This window comes from Struthio camelus, chromosome 5 (assembly GCF_040807025.1).
Source record: "Struthio camelus isolate bStrCam1 chromosome 5, bStrCam1.hap1, whole genome shotgun sequence".
Classification (NCBI taxonomy): Eukaryota; Metazoa; Chordata; class Aves; order Struthioniformes; family Struthionidae; genus Struthio; species Struthio camelus.
Genome location: NC_090946.1, coordinates 57697002 through 57714218, shown reverse-complemented (window position 1 = coordinate 57714218; position 17217 = coordinate 57697002). Strand labels below are relative to the sequence as shown.

The 17217-nt window shown below is 45.9% G+C and overlaps 2 protein-coding genes across 6 annotated transcripts in view; one reads left to right on the top strand and one right to left on the bottom strand.

Moving 5' to 3' along the window:
- Window positions 1-1564: 1564 nt before the first annotated feature.
- On the bottom strand, window positions 1565-6419 carry FCF1 (FCF1 rRNA-processing protein). Its single transcript, XM_068946573.1, has 8 exons — window positions 6261-6419; window positions 6107-6174; window positions 5887-5958; window positions 5424-5572; window positions 4894-4966; window positions 3876-3963; window positions 3325-3419; window positions 1565-2201 (listed from the first exon to the last, which is right to left on the bottom strand). Exons 1-8 carry the CDS (start codon window positions 6261-6263, stop codon window positions 2153-2155), a joined length of 597 nt encoding a protein of 198 aa, XP_068802674.1. The 5' UTR covers window positions 6264-6419; the 3' UTR covers window positions 1565-2152.
- The window catches only part of AREL1 (apoptosis resistant E3 ubiquitin protein ligase 1), a 23518-nt gene continuing 12638 nt past the window's right edge, over window positions 6338-17217 (top strand). The window contains exons 1-8 of one of the 5 annotated variants that reach the window (XM_068946572.1): window positions 6338-6447; window positions 7576-7840; window positions 11007-11266; window positions 12554-12613; window positions 13248-13444; window positions 15153-15390; window positions 16398-16567; window positions 16652-16835. In XM_068946572.1, the coding sequence (XP_068802673.1) occupies window positions 12598-12613; window positions 13248-13444; window positions 15153-15390; window positions 16398-16567; window positions 16652-16835 (805 nt within the window). In that variant the 5' untranslated portion in view covers window positions 6338-6447; window positions 7576-7840; window positions 11007-11266; window positions 12554-12597. Of the gene's footprint in view, window positions 6448-7575; window positions 7841-11006; window positions 11267-12553; window positions 12614-13247; window positions 13475-15152; window positions 15391-16397; window positions 16568-16651; window positions 16836-17217 lie in introns of those variants that run through there. The other 4 variants (XM_068946570.1, XM_068946568.1, XM_068946571.1 and 1 more) reach the window with 4 other exon arrangements.

The following is a 17217-nucleotide window of genomic DNA, read 5'->3' as shown; positions in this document are numbered from 1 at the left end:
GTTCATGCTCCATACGTATATTTGGGTGAAGTCCATCCAATAAGGATGTTTTTTTGTGTGAATGTCTACCAGTAGTCAAACATTCCCAAAAGTCATCACTTTGCTTTGCCCGTATCCTCTTTTCCAGAGCCAGAAAGACTTCCATCAAATATTACCACGGGAAGCCATTTCTTTCTTCTCAAGTCTCCTTCAAGTTAGGTTAACTCAAATGAAGCTTGCACAGAGGTAACTCTAGTTAGCTCTGCCCTGAAGAAGTCTCTTAAATTTAGAATTATTCTGAAAATTCAGCTACACAGATCTAATCCTAGATCTGAGTCCTTGTTTGACCATGCATAGTCTTTAAGTGTTCATGATAATACTTAAATTTAGCTTAAAGAAATGTGACTTGGATAGACAGGAGAAAATTTGGGTTTTTTTTTTTTGAAGTGTGCAATTACACACCAATAGTCAAATCTCAAAGATAAAACTTCCAACTGTGATAGCTTGAAAGGGGCTCATGCATTTTGAAAGTGTCAGTATGCTGTATTTCAGGGATGAGTTTACTGCAGAGGTGAGCCTGCAGGAAACAACGACATAGTGTGAGGGGCAAGTCTGATGCGTTCTCAAAATTTCCTGTAACATCTGTAGAAGCAGGGTGTTTGCAATTATTGGCATGTTGGAGCATTGCCCAAAGACAGGAAATGATTAATGGAGGAGAGGCATTATCTTCACTGTATGCTGCCTGGCATGCAGAGGTTTGAGTCCAGCTATTCTCTACAGTTTGGACCAGTGTAACGCATCACAGGATAAAAGCTCTATTAAAGTTTGGAAATTTTCTTAACTATACCAAGAATATCAATTCTCAGTCCCCCATTTATCACAGCTCAACTCCTGCACTTTGGCCAGGAAGCACTCTATGGCATCTTGGCCCCATGACCCTCATTTTCTCTCTTGCCTCCCAGTCTTAAAACAATTGTCCTCCCCCCAGAGAGGCAGAGATCGGCAGACGGCCTACAAATTAACGAGCTACAGAGAAGATATGAGAACGCAGAACATGCCTTGGGGAGAACAGATATGACATAGCTTTGAAACATTTTTTCTACGTTTCTCCATGCAGTTTCATCATTCCTTTTCTGTCGCTCCTCTGACGACTTTCTTCCCATGTTACTGCAAATGCTCAGGGTTTCTGCGAGACAGTTTTATTCTCAGCCATTGCTCTGATTCCCCCCTAAGTATTCTGCTCCCAGCCCACATTAATACCTTTCACAGTCTGACCTCTTCCTTTTCATGACACCTATGGAAAGGGATGAGGCTTTAAGATAGGTAGGTGCCAAGCAAAAAGGAGGAAGACTGTCCCCATTCCCAGAAAGATCCCCTACCACCACCTTGTGCACATAACGAAAAGGGCTGGGCTGCCATCTGGTCCAGTACAAATAGCCTGTGGGAGTATGCCACCTTACCAACACACCTTGTATCTAAGGTATGAAGAAATATTAAGGATGTACTAAGAACATATAAAACCAAGAGAAAAGCTGATAAATACACAGCAGTGCACTGAGTTTCAGGAATATGAGCAGGACGCTAATCCAATTTCACTCACTGTATTGAGGTGCGGTTGATTAAAAACCATCAATTCTAAAAAAAATAAAATAAAATAAAATAAATTCCTTTCAGTCCAGTGGTCCAGAGGAGGGATGCCAGCTGGTGCAGACTTGACTGTTTTTCTCCAGAACATAGATTCCAGTTTGCCTGTGGGGCAGATGTGAGGGAGTTTGCCACAGGAATACTTGTCCTGCTGCAGGTGTAGAGATAAGAAACTTCAAAACTTCTGTGAATCCATGCTCAGCTGTAGTTGGACGGTTACCAATATTTAATTCAAGATGCTGAGAGGACTTTTTCCAATGATCCCAACATGAACATGAGGAGGGATTCAGGCATGTTCTTTGCCCTGCAGTCCCCCTTTTCTCATATCCTTCTCCCAGCTTCTCAGCACAGTCAGAAAAAGGACGAATAAAAGCAGAGGCTTCCAAGTGGCTTCTTCTTAGAAGATCAAGGCTATGAAGTCAGTCCAATGTCACCCATAGTCATAGGAGCAGGGTCTCATCAAAAAGACAGCAAGAGGGTTGGAAACAGAAGGACTCTTATCCTGGCATTGATGGGTTGCCCAGAGAGGCTAGAATCGAGGAGCTCCATAATCATCTGGCATCCTCTCAATGTTGTATCTGCAAGAGAAAGAGGGAACACCTGTGAAGAAAACCTACTCTGTATTACCTCCTTCCCCAAGCAGCAAGAAGCTTACAGGCAAACTGAACTGCTAGCAAGAAGTTTTGTTCCATTTCTATCTGCAGCCCGGATCTCCAGGAAGAAGAAAGTATTACTTCTCAGAAAAGTGAAGGCTTCGTAAGGTCATCACTGTCCTCCAACCCAAACTCTCCAGGGCTCAGGCATCTTAGAAACTCACCAGAGGAAAAAAAAACGGTATTTTCGTAAGATCTGACTTATGAAGTAATGTTAAGACTTTAATTTTAGTACCAGACCACCGTGGAGAATAAAACTTCAGCCATTCAACATAGATTCGTGGGTACAACAGGGGCAGAGATGTTTTGAGAGAAAAATGTTCTGAGCCGCATTCCAGTTACAGATCAGTTAAGACCTTGCATATTTATAGCAATCAGCCTCCTTGTTTGTGACATACTGCTCCCTGCCTATTACTAGGCTCCTGCTCTCCGCTGTTAGCACAACTGCCTCCCTTCTAGTGTCCCTCTCATCCTGTCTGAAGACTTTCTCTCTTTTCTCTCCACATCCTGATTTCTCTCCCTATTTACCACACTGTGAAACAGTTTAATATAGTTGCTTTGCAAGACGAAACTTCTAGGTTGTACGTTATGTAGAAGAAAAATTAAAATACTGGAGGTAGCAAACACACCAGCATCCTTCCAAGCTGGTTTGACTTTTGGCTAAAAAGTAAATTCAGTCTCTTAGCTGAGGGTACACAAAGCTACCAAGTAGAACAGAACAAGACTTTTTCCTCAGGAACCTGTACAAAATATTTCCCTGATAATCCTGATGACATGGCTGATAAGCAAAACTAATCTATGGAAACACTGGCCTCAAGGAAGCCAGTTTTCCATGTAAAAGCAAGTGAATATGGACACTGCAGTAGAGATGGGTGTGCAATCAGTCTTTTCCCAGCAGCAAACATACTGCTACTTTAGGCAAACGCTAGGCGCTTTACAGTAACGTGTGCTATAAAAAATGCAAGAGAGAAAGCTCAAACGAGATAGCAGTAAAGTATCTGACAACAATTCTGCCAGGCAATGTTCCCTCCTGTGAGAGGTCCCTTACCTGTGCCTGGAAATATACATTATAGGCACTCCTGGGATTTTTCGTATTCTGCGCTTGAGCTCTTTATCCACTGTGGCCACTATGTAACATTTGTGCTGCAAAGAAGAGGCAAGTCAGATTCAGCATCAGTGAACCAGCATAAAGCAGACAAAGCTGAGCAAAAGCTTCTATTCACTTAGCTCATGTTACACCAGAGGGTACAAGTCCTTTGCGAGGCACTACCAGGCTAGAATGCCAGGGTGCCCGGTACAAAATTGCAGAGCAGATTAGAAACATCCTTCTGCTCATCCAAAGAATCCAAGAAACATCCAAAGGCTGTCCAGCCCTCCCAGCTGCCACCCTTCCCATCCTAGCTGCTCTTTGATACTCTCTTAATACAACAAGAATGCTCTGGGGAGACTGTGCCCTCCTACGTTACACTAGGGCCCGAAACTGCCCCTTAACCAGATCTTACCATTTTTGCAGGAAATGTTTAAGTCATCAGTAGCTAGGAGGGTTCAGCAACATTTAGTGTGTTAGTGCAGCATAGGAACCGTCAGAAACAGAAGTACCTGAGTGACCCTCTGTACCAAGCAGTCATCTGCATAGGTCCCTTTGTGTGTACACGGCAGGCGTTCAAATCGAGGATCCTTAGCAATTCTGTAGGGATATATAAAGCAGCATCACAGCAACCAGACCAGTAGACGTGAACAGTAATATAGTATGGAGGAACAGCAACACCCCTTTTAGATATACAGCATGCACTCCTCAAGACAAGTGCTTAGGGGGCGAGCAAATGGTAAACCCTGATCAATTGAAATGAAGAGCAAAAAAAAGAGTGCAAATTGTCTGGCTAATTATTGGGTTAGGAGTTATGTATTTCTTAGTTCTTGTTAGCTGGGTTCAGCATGTTAGGCTCTTGCCTAACAGAGAAAAGTCATTTGAAACAAGTTATCTGTGGTGAGATCTAGAATATCTTCTAGTACCTGATCTTTCAGATGGTACATACAGGGATACACCACTTCCTCTCTGAAGTGGAACATGAAAGATACTCAGAGGCTGCACTTTGATACTATACGACACAACGGGTCAAAATAAAAAGTAAAGAAGGATACACGACTGGTACACCAGGAGAGCGCAAACTGCATTGCACTACTTTTGTAAAGATCACAGAATAATCCGGTTCTAGATTATCAGTATATGCTGCCTACTACTACAGGAATAATACGAGGCATAAATGAAAGGTTCCAAAAGACACTCTTTAATTTTGTAAGTTATCTTAAAAAAAAAAAAAAAAAAAAAAAAAGGCCTCTTTGGAGACATTGCAGGAAAGTGTTACTTTGAAAGGCTTGGGGGGGGGGGAAGATTTACATATCAATTATGCACTTATACCTAGCATTTAGTTTTGAAAAACTGTCTAAAACAGACCTTAGTACTGATTTCATACAGCCAAGAAAAAGAGCAAGTTATGGACCCTGGAACAACCTAAAAATCCTCTAGTATGAAAGCAATGTTACAGAAAGTCCTTTTCACTTTTTCATACTAAAACAGTAAGCTCTAGAAAAAAATAGGGGAACACCCTGCACCTACCTTAACGCCACACGATACCTCTGTCCTAACTTCTCAATTTCAGCCATTACACAATCTGTGATACATGGAATACCTATATGCGAAAAGTACAGCATTAAAAGCCTGTATCAGAAGCAAGGAGTATCCCTTTACAGACCTCTATGGTATTGCCCACATGCATGGCAGTAGTTATCTGTCATGGAACTTTATACTACATTGGTTAAAAGTTTATACTTATAAAAACTGATAAGGATGTACATTGATGAAACGTAAAGCCATTGAGTTGTTTAGTACCCAATGATAAGTTTGGATCTTTAAGTTATTAAAGTTTTAACTTTGTTGAGATTAGTATTTAAGACCACTGTTTTACTGAAACCAGAGACAGTTTTAGGGCTAGAAAGGACAAAAGAAGTGACCTCTGTGATTAGCAAAGATCGTTTTTCAAGATTTCTGCTATTCTCAGCTTCTGATATGAGGTCTATAAAGCACATCATGAGCACACTGTGGCACTACGCGGTCCAGAAGAAGCGGTGAGTGATGCAGATACTCACATTTGGCATAGAGGCAGTCCATCATTGACTGCACTAGGTCCAGCTTGGCTTTGATGGAGAAGTTGATGAAGTTAGTATCGACCAGGATATGATAAGGAGGGCCCAACTGTGTATTATACTGGAAGAACAAACACGAGGGATGCTGGGGGCTGTTGGGGAGGACAAAGAATTCAAATCAGTTGATTGCCCCTGACAAAACATTGATTCCTACAACCTGTACAGATTGAAAGAGGACTAATAAGGGCACATGACAAAGACAGCTTAGGAGAGCAACTCATCAGGCCTCCCGCCACCTCCTGAGCCCGCTCCCTTAGCTTAGGGCAGCATTTCCTGCTCTGTGCCAAAAACCTTTTCAGAACAACTCTGGCAGATTTGCTCAGAAATACCTTTAATCACAACCTGCAGCAGGGCTCCTCCTCCCTGCCCCAAGGCCCCGGCCCCACCGCCCGGCCCGGGAACTTACACCTCCCGCTCCTTGATGGCGCTAGGATCCTCCTTCTTCTTCACCGGGGCTTTTGCGCGGTCCTTCGCGTTGCTGCAAGGAAGCACAGGCACTCCTGGGGGCGACGCCGGGGGAGGGCGCCCAGCAGCGGCGAGAGGCCTGGCCCGGGATCCTGGCCTCGCTCCCCCCCCGCCGCGGGGCACCGCGACGCCCCAGGCCCGGCCCCACTCGCGACACTCACATGCGCTGGTCCCGCAGGCTGATCATGCGCTTCACCACCGCGTACTTCCGCGCCTTCTTCTGCTTCCCCTGCAAGGAGACGCAGCCGCCGTGAGCGGGGAGACGCGGCGGAGGCCCCGGCCCCGGCCCCGGCCCCGGCCCCGGCCCGGACTCACCATCCTGCTGCCGCCGCCGTCCTCGCCGCTTCCGCGGCCACTTCCGTCGCGTCGCGTGACGTCACTGCGCCCCGCCAGGAAGGCCCATTGGTGGCGTCACTTCCGACCGTCGGCACCGGGCAGCGGGAGCCCGCGCCGGTCGCGCGCAGCAGCGGGCCCGACGCTGCGGCCGCCGCCCGGAGCCTCGGTAACGGCGCCGCCCGCCCGCCCGGCCTCCGCTGCGGCGGGGCTGAGGGAGCCGCGGGTGGCACCGGGCGGACGGGCGGCGGCGGCCCCGCTCCCGGCCCGGGGGACCGCTGCGCGCCGCTGGGTGCCGCCTGGCCGCTGCGTCCGGCGCCGCGCAGGGGCGGCCTGCTGGGTGCCGGGGGGTGGCGGCCGCCCGGGAGGGCTGAGGCGGGGCGGGGCGGGGGCGGGTCCTCCCGCACCGGGGCGGTCTCGGCTGGGGCGGCGGGGCCGCCAGCGCCCTCCGGGCGGGGCGGGGCGGCCTGGCGGGGGCTCGGCCGGCGGCCGCCGTTTCCCCCCAGGGGCGGGGGAGCTCGGCGCCCGGAGGGCAGCATCCCCCGCCGGCGGGCTCCGCGTTTTCCTTTAGCGCCTGAGGGCAGGCCGAGGTTAGCTTCCTTGCTCGGAGGCACCTGAGGAAGAAAGGAGAAGGGGGAAAAAAAAATCTGACTGCCTTTGGTAATAGGCACCTCTTTAGATCCTGGCTGCACTGTGAACTTGAAAGGTTAGCTTTCGGCATCCTTCAGTGAAAACTGCAGAAACCTCCAGCTTCCTCTTCAGTGTAGTTGGTTGGTGTTGTCACGTGTTTTGGTGAGATGTTAAGTTGGTTGGGGGTGTGAAGTCTGATTTTACAACTGTGTCAAATGTTGCTGGTTTCTGCAAAAAGGGAACAGGCTTTGGTGACCCTGACACCTGTCATGTTCAGGTGGTGCGGGTTGGAGAAAGAGAAAGCGCACCGTACCAGTTGCCCTTACTGCCACTTTCTTTTCTCTTTTTCACAGCGCGGGTTGGTTAGGGAGGCCTTCTGTCGCCCTTCTTCTGCTTGTCTGGCTAGCTTGTTTCTGAAGTATTAATGTACCCCTGGGTTTGCAGGACCTTGACTCTAGCTAAATGCTCATGACCTGCAGTCCTAATGAATGAGCATTCAGGTGTGCCTTCTGCAGCAGTAATGGCACAATGTGACCTGAAATATCTGTTCTGGCTGTATATGGAAATATTGTTACGGTTCTCAGGCTAGACTTTGGTTCTTGTTTTTCAGTGCCCTGTTCAGGGAAGGGTGAGCTAGGCCTCACTGTGGTATCTTTTTTTTGTGCAGGTTTCTGGGATTAGTGAGAACACATAGCTGTTGGTATCTTTCAAATGCAGTCTGGTTTTGTCTGTCTTGCTGGTCAGAAAAAGCAAGGACACAGAGAGCAACAACACGACTCAGCAGTTTCTTCCTGAAGTATTGTCCTCAGCAGAACCATGACTGAGGTTCTAGCAGGAAGAAGAAAATCAGACTGCAAGGAGAACTGGGTGCATTAAGGAAACTGCGGGGATGAACTCACCATCTGGCAGATAGTACTGGACTTAACTGTTGGGTAAGGAAATGCAGTTGGTGGACCTTTGCTTGTGCTGCCAAGGTGACCTAAATGGTTCTGATGAAAGAAGTGATCGAACGGACAGTCTACTCTCCCCACCAGCGTGTAGAACGGCAAGTGGCTGAACGTTGCTCTGGCTTGGGAAGCCAATGTGGTGTCGGGATAAGAGGTGAAGGAGCCTGACCTGAAAATTGCCATCTGGCTGGCTTTCTGTGTTTGGGGAGGGGAGGAGCTCACAGCCCTCAATGATTGTTCAGCTGGATGAAGAGTCCTTGACTTAGGGTCTTGGCAATGGTCTCTTTTTTTTTTTTTTTCCCTGCCTTCTGTTACCAGTACTATATTGGGATTGTGTATAAATGGATATGACAAATTCTAGCCCTGAAGAGAGAGAGATGAATCTGTTTGTATGGACCTTGGCCACTGATGTGGCTTTTGTCCTTGACAGCTGATATTGGAGTCTGATATTGCTCTTTGAGGTGACTCTTCAGGATTCTGTGGGATGTGTTAGTAAGTTAGGTTCCCTTAGGCATTTCTCTTTGTCCCTTTATACATGTTTGACTTATGTGAGAAAATACTGGGCCTTTTCACTTAAAGGAAATTTTTTTTTTGTCTGTGGCCATTAGTAGTAGATGTTTTGCTACATGGATAGAGAGGGTATTCTGTTCAGAGATGAAGAGTTCTCTCATCTCTTTTGTTATGAGGTGGTGGCAAATTGTAAAAATCTTTTAAACCCATCTTAATTTTGGAACCTCTCAAGGGAGGGGAAAAAGAAAGTAACACCAATAGAACAAGAAGCACAAAAGACTTTCTAGGGCCTTACTAAATCTGTTCAGAATAGTATGGCCCCTGCTGGCTCTGTGACTGTAGCCGCATAACTGTACCATTGCTGTGTTATGCTTCTTTTCTAAGTACAGTTAGGCTTGGGCTTCTTTCTGGAGTTTTGCCTTCTGTTCCTCTGGCTTCACAGCAGCCATAATACTTCTCTCAACAGGAATCATTTTTACTTGTCGTGGTACTAATATAGTTTACTTTATGATTCCATGCTGCCTATCCCAATTATGAAGGTACTTTTCCTTGAGATAAACCAAGAGTAAGTTTTCCAAATCCCTATTTTCCCTGCAGGTGGCAGGAGACCATCACTTGCTGTGTCTTTGGATCAAGAACACTGAGACCTGTAGGACAACTTAGCATATTTTTCTGTCCAGCTATGATGGCACGTTATATCGCTGTTGTTCAGAATTAGTTTCCTAGAATGTTAGCTGGTGGTTCTTAGTACGGTTACTATTTTGATTTAGATCTTCATTCTGGTAAGGGAATAGCAACATATCTTGGATACCAGCTACACATAATTAGGAATTTTGCCCTCGTGTATCCCAGCTGCAAAAGCATCACTGAAGCTGGTACCAGTGAACATGCTAGAAGGAAGTTGATTGTGAATATGACAGTCACTGCATCCCCATGGGCCACCTGACTTCGCTCCTTGCCTACCATTTCATGCAGAGATAATAAAATGAGAAGTTGCTTTCTGATTGAGGGAGATGGCTTGTTGGATGCAGGGAATTAGTTCTGCAACTCTGTAACCTAGGGCAAGTGACCCAGGCTTGTATTGGCCTCAAAGGCCTTATAGCCGAAACTGTGGGTCTTTCTCTCTTTATCCTATCTTAAGAGAGACTGTGGTATGTCTTATAGTAGAAGGGAAAGACTTATAGACTGAAGCAGAAATAGTTTGGGTAGATGAACCAATTTTTTTGTTAATGTTTTGTGATGTGAAGAGGTGAGTTCTGTAAGATGCTGGAAGGAGGTCTTCACAGATTCCCCAACAGCGGTAAGCTTCTGTGAAATTCCTCAGCTGTGCAGGGAGGAGGTGCCCGTCTTTCACGGACAGGCCCAATCAGAGACGAGTTCCAAACAGGCGTTTGTAGCGCAGACCAATGAGCATTGTGCACTTTCCAATGACATCTTGGATACATACTGGGAAAGAACTAATATTTCAAGGAAATTGATAGATCTGTGATTCTTAATACAGAGAGAAAGAGTCTAGAAACCTGAAGCTTCATCTAGGAAGAGAATGAGAACTTGTGCGCTGGGGACTGATCGTTGTTTGCTCAACCAGAGGAAAGAAGAAAATTGTAGAGTAGATGGGATTTTCCTTGAGCTGTGAGGGAAGAAAAGGCAGCAGGAGTCTGGCTTCTTCTATAGCGCAATTGAAGAACTCTGCACAGACTCACCTGTTGGTTTTAATATGAGCTAGAAAGCTTAATGTCCGAGTGGAAGCGTGCGAAGACAGCAGGCTCTGTGTAATTAATGAGATGGAGAGACATCTTCCAAAGGGGAAGGCAGGTGATGGAGGAGTAAGGAGGAAGTGGCAGATGGTGCTGTGACATGGCAGGCGAGCGGAGCACATCACTTACATCCTCAGAAGTGGTGGTTCTCTTTACAGAAAGCCACTGTGGTAAGCCTTTGCCTGCTGCTAATTTCGTTCTCGCTCCTTTATATAACCTGTGTCCTGAATGAATAGATACAGACTGGGTAGGCTCTGTCTGGCATATGTCCCGTTTTTTGTGGGCTGCATCAATTCTTGCTAGATTTTTGTCTCAGTCTGGACAGTAAACTGTAATTTAGTCCGTAGTGCTTCTGAAACTGAAATGCTTTACCTGTTTCTGGAACATCTAAATCATCAGCAAAAATCTGTCATATCTGCTTTAGGGTCCAAGAACTTTCAAAGATTTATCATTCTTAACTGTAAATGGCCCTCTAGACCTGAGCAAAATTAACTTGGGGGGTAGTACGTGGTATTTTGTGGGGTGTGAAGGCTTCAAGCAGTACCTGATCCTTAGCACTCCTCTTAAATAGCATGCAGGTAGTTGTCAACTTTGTGGAACCCTTCAGCCTGCTAAACCCTAGGGAGGCCAGATGTGTTTTGTTCCATCTTGAACCTTTCAGTTTCAGGGGGCCATATAATGAAATGAGATTGTGGCGTGTAGAGTTTGGGGTGAAGCCAAGCACTTCATGACATTTTGATACCTTCATAGCACCTCTTCTGTGGCTTTGACATCTGGTGGTGAAGACTCTTGCATTTTACACCTCTTGCATGTTTCTACTTGCTAAATTTGTCCACAACAATGGAGAGGTTCAACTGATGTGTCTCCTTTTCTTCCTTTTCCAGGAAAGCCAGCAAAAAACAGGCTTCAGGGAGTATTGTTGCAGGGCAGCCCTTTTCAACGAAGAGGAAGAAATTGCTGTGCTGAGGTCCTCGCTTTCAGCAGTGATTCTGTGATGCGAGTTCCAGGAGTCTCTTTATCTGTAATGAACTTCTCCATGGCCTCTTCTTGCTGACATTTATCCCAGTGCTGGGCACAAATGGGAAGGATGCTGAAGAATGGGTACTCCCCTTTTAGCTTTTAGAACATGGGCACTTGTATAAAGGTATGCAATTGCTCTTTGGTTCAGAGGGATGGAAGACGTGCAGCTGTCACTGGAGGCCAGCAAAGGGGATTTGCTGGGCTAGAAAGTGATGGCTGTTGTTGGGGGCGAAATGCCTAGCTTAAGCTTTCTGCATGCTGGTGTCTGCTGCTGCTGAGATAGCTGATGAATAATTCCCCGTTTGTGTTTATTAAAGAAAAGAAAAAACAACTTGAATGCACAATGTAGCTTCTCACTAGGCGAATGGTGAGGTGGTAAGCTATATTGTATGCATGAGTGTATGCCAAATTCTTTGTATGATTGTCACACACATTCCTTGCTGCTGCTCATTTCATCTGTCAGCTATGTCTGAGCAACCAAACAGTATGTTGTTGTGGATGTAGTCTTTTTACTACATGTTTGTTTAACAGTCCCCTCAGTGAGAACTTGATTCTAGACTAGTGTCTCTGAGAATTGCTGTCATCTTAATAGCATACAAAAAACAAGGTTTTAGCTTGTGCATTGATCAGTGTACTTCTCCATGGCCTCTTGGGTTTCTGAGAGTTAGGTGCAGACTTTTAGAATTGCAGATGTGGGCAGTTTGCATGTTGCAGAATTGAGTAGGAAAATAAAGGAGGACCATTTTCCAGTCGCATTCAAACTTCCTATAGTAAACTTACAGAGGGGAATATGTGTTCAGCCCTGCCCTGAAAGGATTTTGTTTGGTTTGAACAAATAGGAGCGGTCTTATCCACAGCCCTTTTATTCCATAGCTTTTCTTCTAAGGTTGCTGGTTGAGGGTCAGCTTCTTTCTGTTTTGGTGGTGGCTCTCTGTGATTCACCTTCGTAGTAGACTAGATGCAATCTTTGACTTCCTTCCTGTAGGTGTAAGAGTTTGAGTGGCTTTCAGCTGCTGCTATTGAAGTCAGTGGTCCTGCAACAGGCAGCTGCTTCTTGCAGTACCCAGAGTGCACTCCTGCTGGTTTCAGTAGATAACGTATCATCCTCCTTTCAGACTGCTGAATCTGAAAAATAATCCATGATGGTGAGAGAATTGTTCTTGGTAGCATGCTGAGTTTTTGCATGTTTCACAGCCTCATGGAATAATACTTTAGGGATGTCCTTGGAGGGGAAGATAAATGTTCTCTGGATTCACTGAGACACTTCAAGTGTCGTGGCAGATGAGGCATTTGTGTGAGACTTGTGGTGTTGCAGGGCCTAGGTATTCGCCTGAGGAATCAAGCATTAAGTTTAGGCCAACGTGTTTGAGGAAGAGTCGTTGGACTGGACTTGGCCTATTTTGTGTTCTAGATGCAGCTGTGATCCTCGGCTGTGTGTCTCACCGAAGGGACCTGATGTTTTGCGTTATTGGTAAGTGAAGGAAAGGCTGCCACTGTGTTTGTGGGCCTCTCCGTAGGCTTCAGAGGGGTTTCTTGAAAGCTTTTGCTTCCATGTTAGTTTAGCGTCTACCTAACAAACATGAAGTTATTGTCTTCCTGCACTGTGCCCCCACCTGGCAGACTTGCCTGTCCATCATTGTTTTTGTTCCCAGACAAACTCCTTAAGCCATTCCCTTCCTTTTTCTTTTGAGAACTAGTGCAAGGTTGTTGCCTCCGTGTTGCTTCTAAATCCAGTCTTAATGCAATGTGCAGGGGTTGTGTGGTTATCTGTTTCTCTTGAGGGAATCTCTGTAGTTCTAGTTTGTTCCCTCAGAGGGAGTTGTACACGTATGTTGGGATGTGTCCTGGCCCTTCCTGAGATTCTCTATCATCTTTACCTGTTTCTCCTCAACTTGCAGTTATTTCCAGGTTTTAAGGGACTTCTGTTATCCTGTAACCTAACTTCTAACGTAACACACACCATAAATATTCACTCAGTAGTTTCTGCATTAAACCCCTAATTTGTGGCTGAGTAGAATGTCATTAATAAAAGATATCCTGGGCTGATGGAGAGGGGACCCTGAGCCACGCTGCTGTAACCACCCTCTGTTCTCTCCTTGCTGCAGGTGGGATCACAGTGTCTGTGGTAGCCGCCTTCTTCACCATTAAGTTCCTCTTTGAGCTTGCCGCACGTATAGTCAGCTTCCTTCAGCATGAGGACCGGGAACGCCGAGAGGAGCGAACTATTTATGACTACGTGCGAGGCAACTACCTGGACGCCCGGTCCTGCAAAATCTCCTGGGATTGGAAGGACCCCTATGAGGTGGGCCATAGCATGGCCTTCCGAGTGCATGTAAGGGAATGTTTCTGTTTCTGCACAGCTTTGGGGGTAGAGCAGGGTCTGCCTTAGGGATAGACTCTTCAAACGGTTTTTACTGGGGCCAAGCTGGGCGTAACCTAGGAGTAGGAAAGCTATCTGTTGGTGTCTTCAGCCTCCAAGCATCTTGCAGAACTCTGAGTGCATGTGAGATTTGCACTCCTTTAAAATCTTATCTCTGTCACTTTAGAATCCTCTGAAGGTCCAAAGGGTCCAGGGTTGTCCTATCTGCTGCTTTCTTTACTGGGAAGTGAGCGGGCCAGGCCTTGCCTTCAAAAGTTGTTGCTGTCTTTTGGTTTTGGAGCTGAAGTTGGGAGCCTGGGAGTGGGCGCTTTACCTACCCAAGAACTACAAAGCCTCGTGGCCCCTCCCTGCCCCATTTCTCCAGAAAAGAGTACCTTCGTAGCTGAGCATTAGTCTGTGTGATGTGGAAAAGCTGGCCAAGGACCTTTTTTTTCTCCCAATCCCAAAAGGCCAAATCTGAGGGAATGGGACAAGCATACAAATGAGATGGATGAGGAGTCTGAATGCTGAGGGTTTGAAGTTCTGTGGAGAAAGTCTGAACAGGTTTTTCCTGGGCTCATGTGCTTTTCCTTCCACCTACCTCACCCAGAAAGGTACCTGAATAAGAAGGGAAGTTCAGCTAAGTTGTCGTATTCATCCCTCTCAGAAAGGTGAGGAAAAACCCTTCAGCTCGATGTGAGGGAGGAGGAGTTCTGACCCCATGGCAGGCAATGAAAAAGAGCTGAGGGGAAAGGGACCTGTTCTGTTTCTGGTATTTAAACTTATTCCCTCCACTCACTGACTCTCGCTCTTGGGAGCTCCAAATATCTGCCCATCCGCTCCATGCCTGTCTCCCATTTGCTCAGTCCTTTATTCATCAACAGTAGCCGTTGCATGCACTGGTCACTCTCCCTGTCAATCAAAGTACATGCTACTTCAGGCCTTATGTCCTCTCCTATTTAAGAGCAGGGAAAAATAGCAGTTTTTGCTGGTTGTCTGCAGGTTGTCTGCTGATGGCAGGCAGGATCTGGTCCACAGTCTGCCAGCTGAAGAGCTATGCGGTTAGGGCTTTGAGGTATAATTCTTTCCTTGCAAGGAAGTGCTGGTTGAGGTGTGATTCCTCCCAAAACTGTCAGATCACTTTTGTAGTTCAGCTGACTGTGATTGTGTCTAACACATTGTTTCCGTGCTGTTGCTGCTTATGAGCGCAGATGGGTCACCTCCTTAGGTCAGTGTCTCCTACACACCATTTTCTATAATAAATTGTTGAGCGTTTCTACAGAGCTGTGCTGGGTACAAGGGGACAAGACCTACTTTTCTCCCTGTAAGGATGTCGCTTCACTTTTTCTCCTTTTGGTAGTGGGTTCTATTGGTTTCTATTTTGATAAGCACTACCACTGCAGAGAAGAAATGCCTGGAGGCATGTTCTTTTCAGTTCACGCATTTGAACCCCAGCCCAAAAGAGAGCAAGGTTGTTCAATCCCCACTTGTGCCCTGTTCAGTTGAGAGAACGCAGCCTGTGTGACAGAGCTGGCTGTTTTTTTTTTTTCCTGTGCTGAGCTGGGGTTCTTGCCCTTTTTGCTTCTTTGTTTTCTCTCCCTCTGTGCACTGCATATTTGTGCTGATTTGGACTTCTCCATTTCCCGTGCAGTTATTCTATAAGAATGGGCAGCCCTTCCCTATTCACCGGCCTGTGGGGCTGCGAGTTCACATCTGCCATGTGGAGCTAGCAATTGATATTCCTGTAACCCAGGAAGTTCTTCAGGAGCCTAATTCCAATGTGGTGAAAGTGGCCTTCACTGTGCGCAGGGCTGGGAGATATGAGATCGCTATAAAACTCCGTGGCTTGAATGTGGCCTACAGCCCCTACTACAAGGTGTTTCAGCCAGGTAAGGTCTAGGTGGCCATGTAATGATTCAATATAGACTTGAAGGTATCGGAGGCAGTTAGGCATGTGTTTTTCCAGCTAAGATAGGTAGGTGGCAGGGAAGGGGTTACCCTCACCATTTTCCTCTTCCATGAGAAATTCCCGGCAACAGGCTCATGGCTCATGGTTAAAATATGCTTGTGATTACCAACACATGGCAAAATAGAAACTGCCTCACAGAATAAGTCTTTAGTGCTGCTTAAGCTCCCTAAACATTTGTCGCACTCTCCCTTTTGTAGTAAGTTCTTCATGATCCATCCAGTAGTCAGAGGATGTCTTTTGTGAAAGTATTGAGTTATTTATATGTTGAATTAAAAATGCTTGTTTTGATTTGACTTTTATACTCTTTTGAATACCCTACCGTAGTCCTTTGAGCCTCTGAAGCGGTTGATTTCTTAGAGCATACACGTCTTGAAAAGGTTTCCTTTATATCCATTTTAAATTTGTTTCCTTCTGTTTTTGTTTTGTTTGACCCTGGTCAGCATCTTTTGTATTTCATGTACGTGTTCATTTAGAAGTACCTCCATTAAATTGCACTGTGAATGGATACAAAGCATGGTAAGATACCCCTTTGGAAAAAGGAAGGTCATATTTAACTCCGATAACCTTTGGGATAAAGTTTGTGTGATACACTGAATTTGCATGTTCCTTTGGATGTCAGCAGATTTGTACTTTGTACCAGCAGTGGGAGCGAGATCCCAAACTGGTGGTTAGAACGGAGAAAAGAATTCTGGAGAGGTAGTAACTGGGTTCACTTTATTGGTGTTAAGTGCTTGACGCAAGGCAAACTCTGCACACCACCGTATGCATTTCAGTGCTCAGGTACTTTGTTTTCTAGAATGCAGGGGCCTAGAATGTATTGAGATTTTACCCATTTTAAAGGGGATTGTGCACCTGTTTGCTTTCCTTTCTTCTTTGTAGCTGCACCTGGGACTGTGTTTGACTCTAAACTGTTTTTGTCATCTTCAGGGATGGTTGTTCCCTCCAAAACCAAAATTGTCTGCCATTTCTCCACTCTGGTGTTGACCTGTGGGCAACAGCACACCCTGCAGATTGTTCCAAGAGATGAGTATGACAATCCCACCAGCAATTCTGTGTCCTTGATAGATGAGCACAATTACAGCCTCTCCATCCATGAGGTGAGTGGGACCCCCATCCATTGCTGCTTGCCTTCAGATGAGCTAGAGAAGACTGCCCCCTTTGCTAATGTGCTTTCTGTTTAGCTGGGTCCTCAAGAAGAAGATGAGAGCTCTGATGTTTTGTTTGAGAAGTCTGTGGTGTCCAATCAGCAAACTTGCCAAGTGTTTTTGCGACTCACCTTGCACCGTAGGGGGTGTTTTCATGCCTGCATCTCCTACCAGAACCAGCCCATAAGCAATGGTGATTTTGACATCATTGTCCTAAGTGGTGAGTCAAGAGCTGCTCAGTATTCATTCTCCAGGTGCCCTCTTGCAAAATGCTATGTTCACTCATGTGGCAGAGCTAAATGTGGCTTCCCTGCATGCTAGCCATGCTTAATTGCTCAAAGAATGCCTCTTCATTCAAATAAGCTGATCTAAATGAATTTGTTGCTGGCAAAGGGGTTCTCTGAAGGCTGCTATTCTCTGTTCCCTTAGCAGATACAAGCCACATGTGTTTCCTTCTTTATCTCAGGGGATTTACCTCTGAGACGAGTAATTTTTATTGCTTGCTAGTCCTTGATATCAGAGCCATATAGTAAGTGAGCCAATTGTGTATTGTATATGAAGCTATATGGATGAAGAACACTGTATGAAAACGATATACCTTT

Excerpts from the sequence above, each read along its gene's own strand:
- FCF1 (XM_068946573.1), bottom strand. Across the intron at positions 5,959-6,106 it reads AGCCTGCGGGACCAGCGCAT|CAACGCGAAGGACCGCGCAA; the intron begins GTGAGTGTCGCG and ends GCTTCCTTGCAG. Across the intron at positions 2,202-3,324 it reads ATGTATATTTCCAGGCACAG|ATACAACATTGAGAGGATGC; the intron begins GTAAGGGACCTC and ends TTTCTCTTGCAG.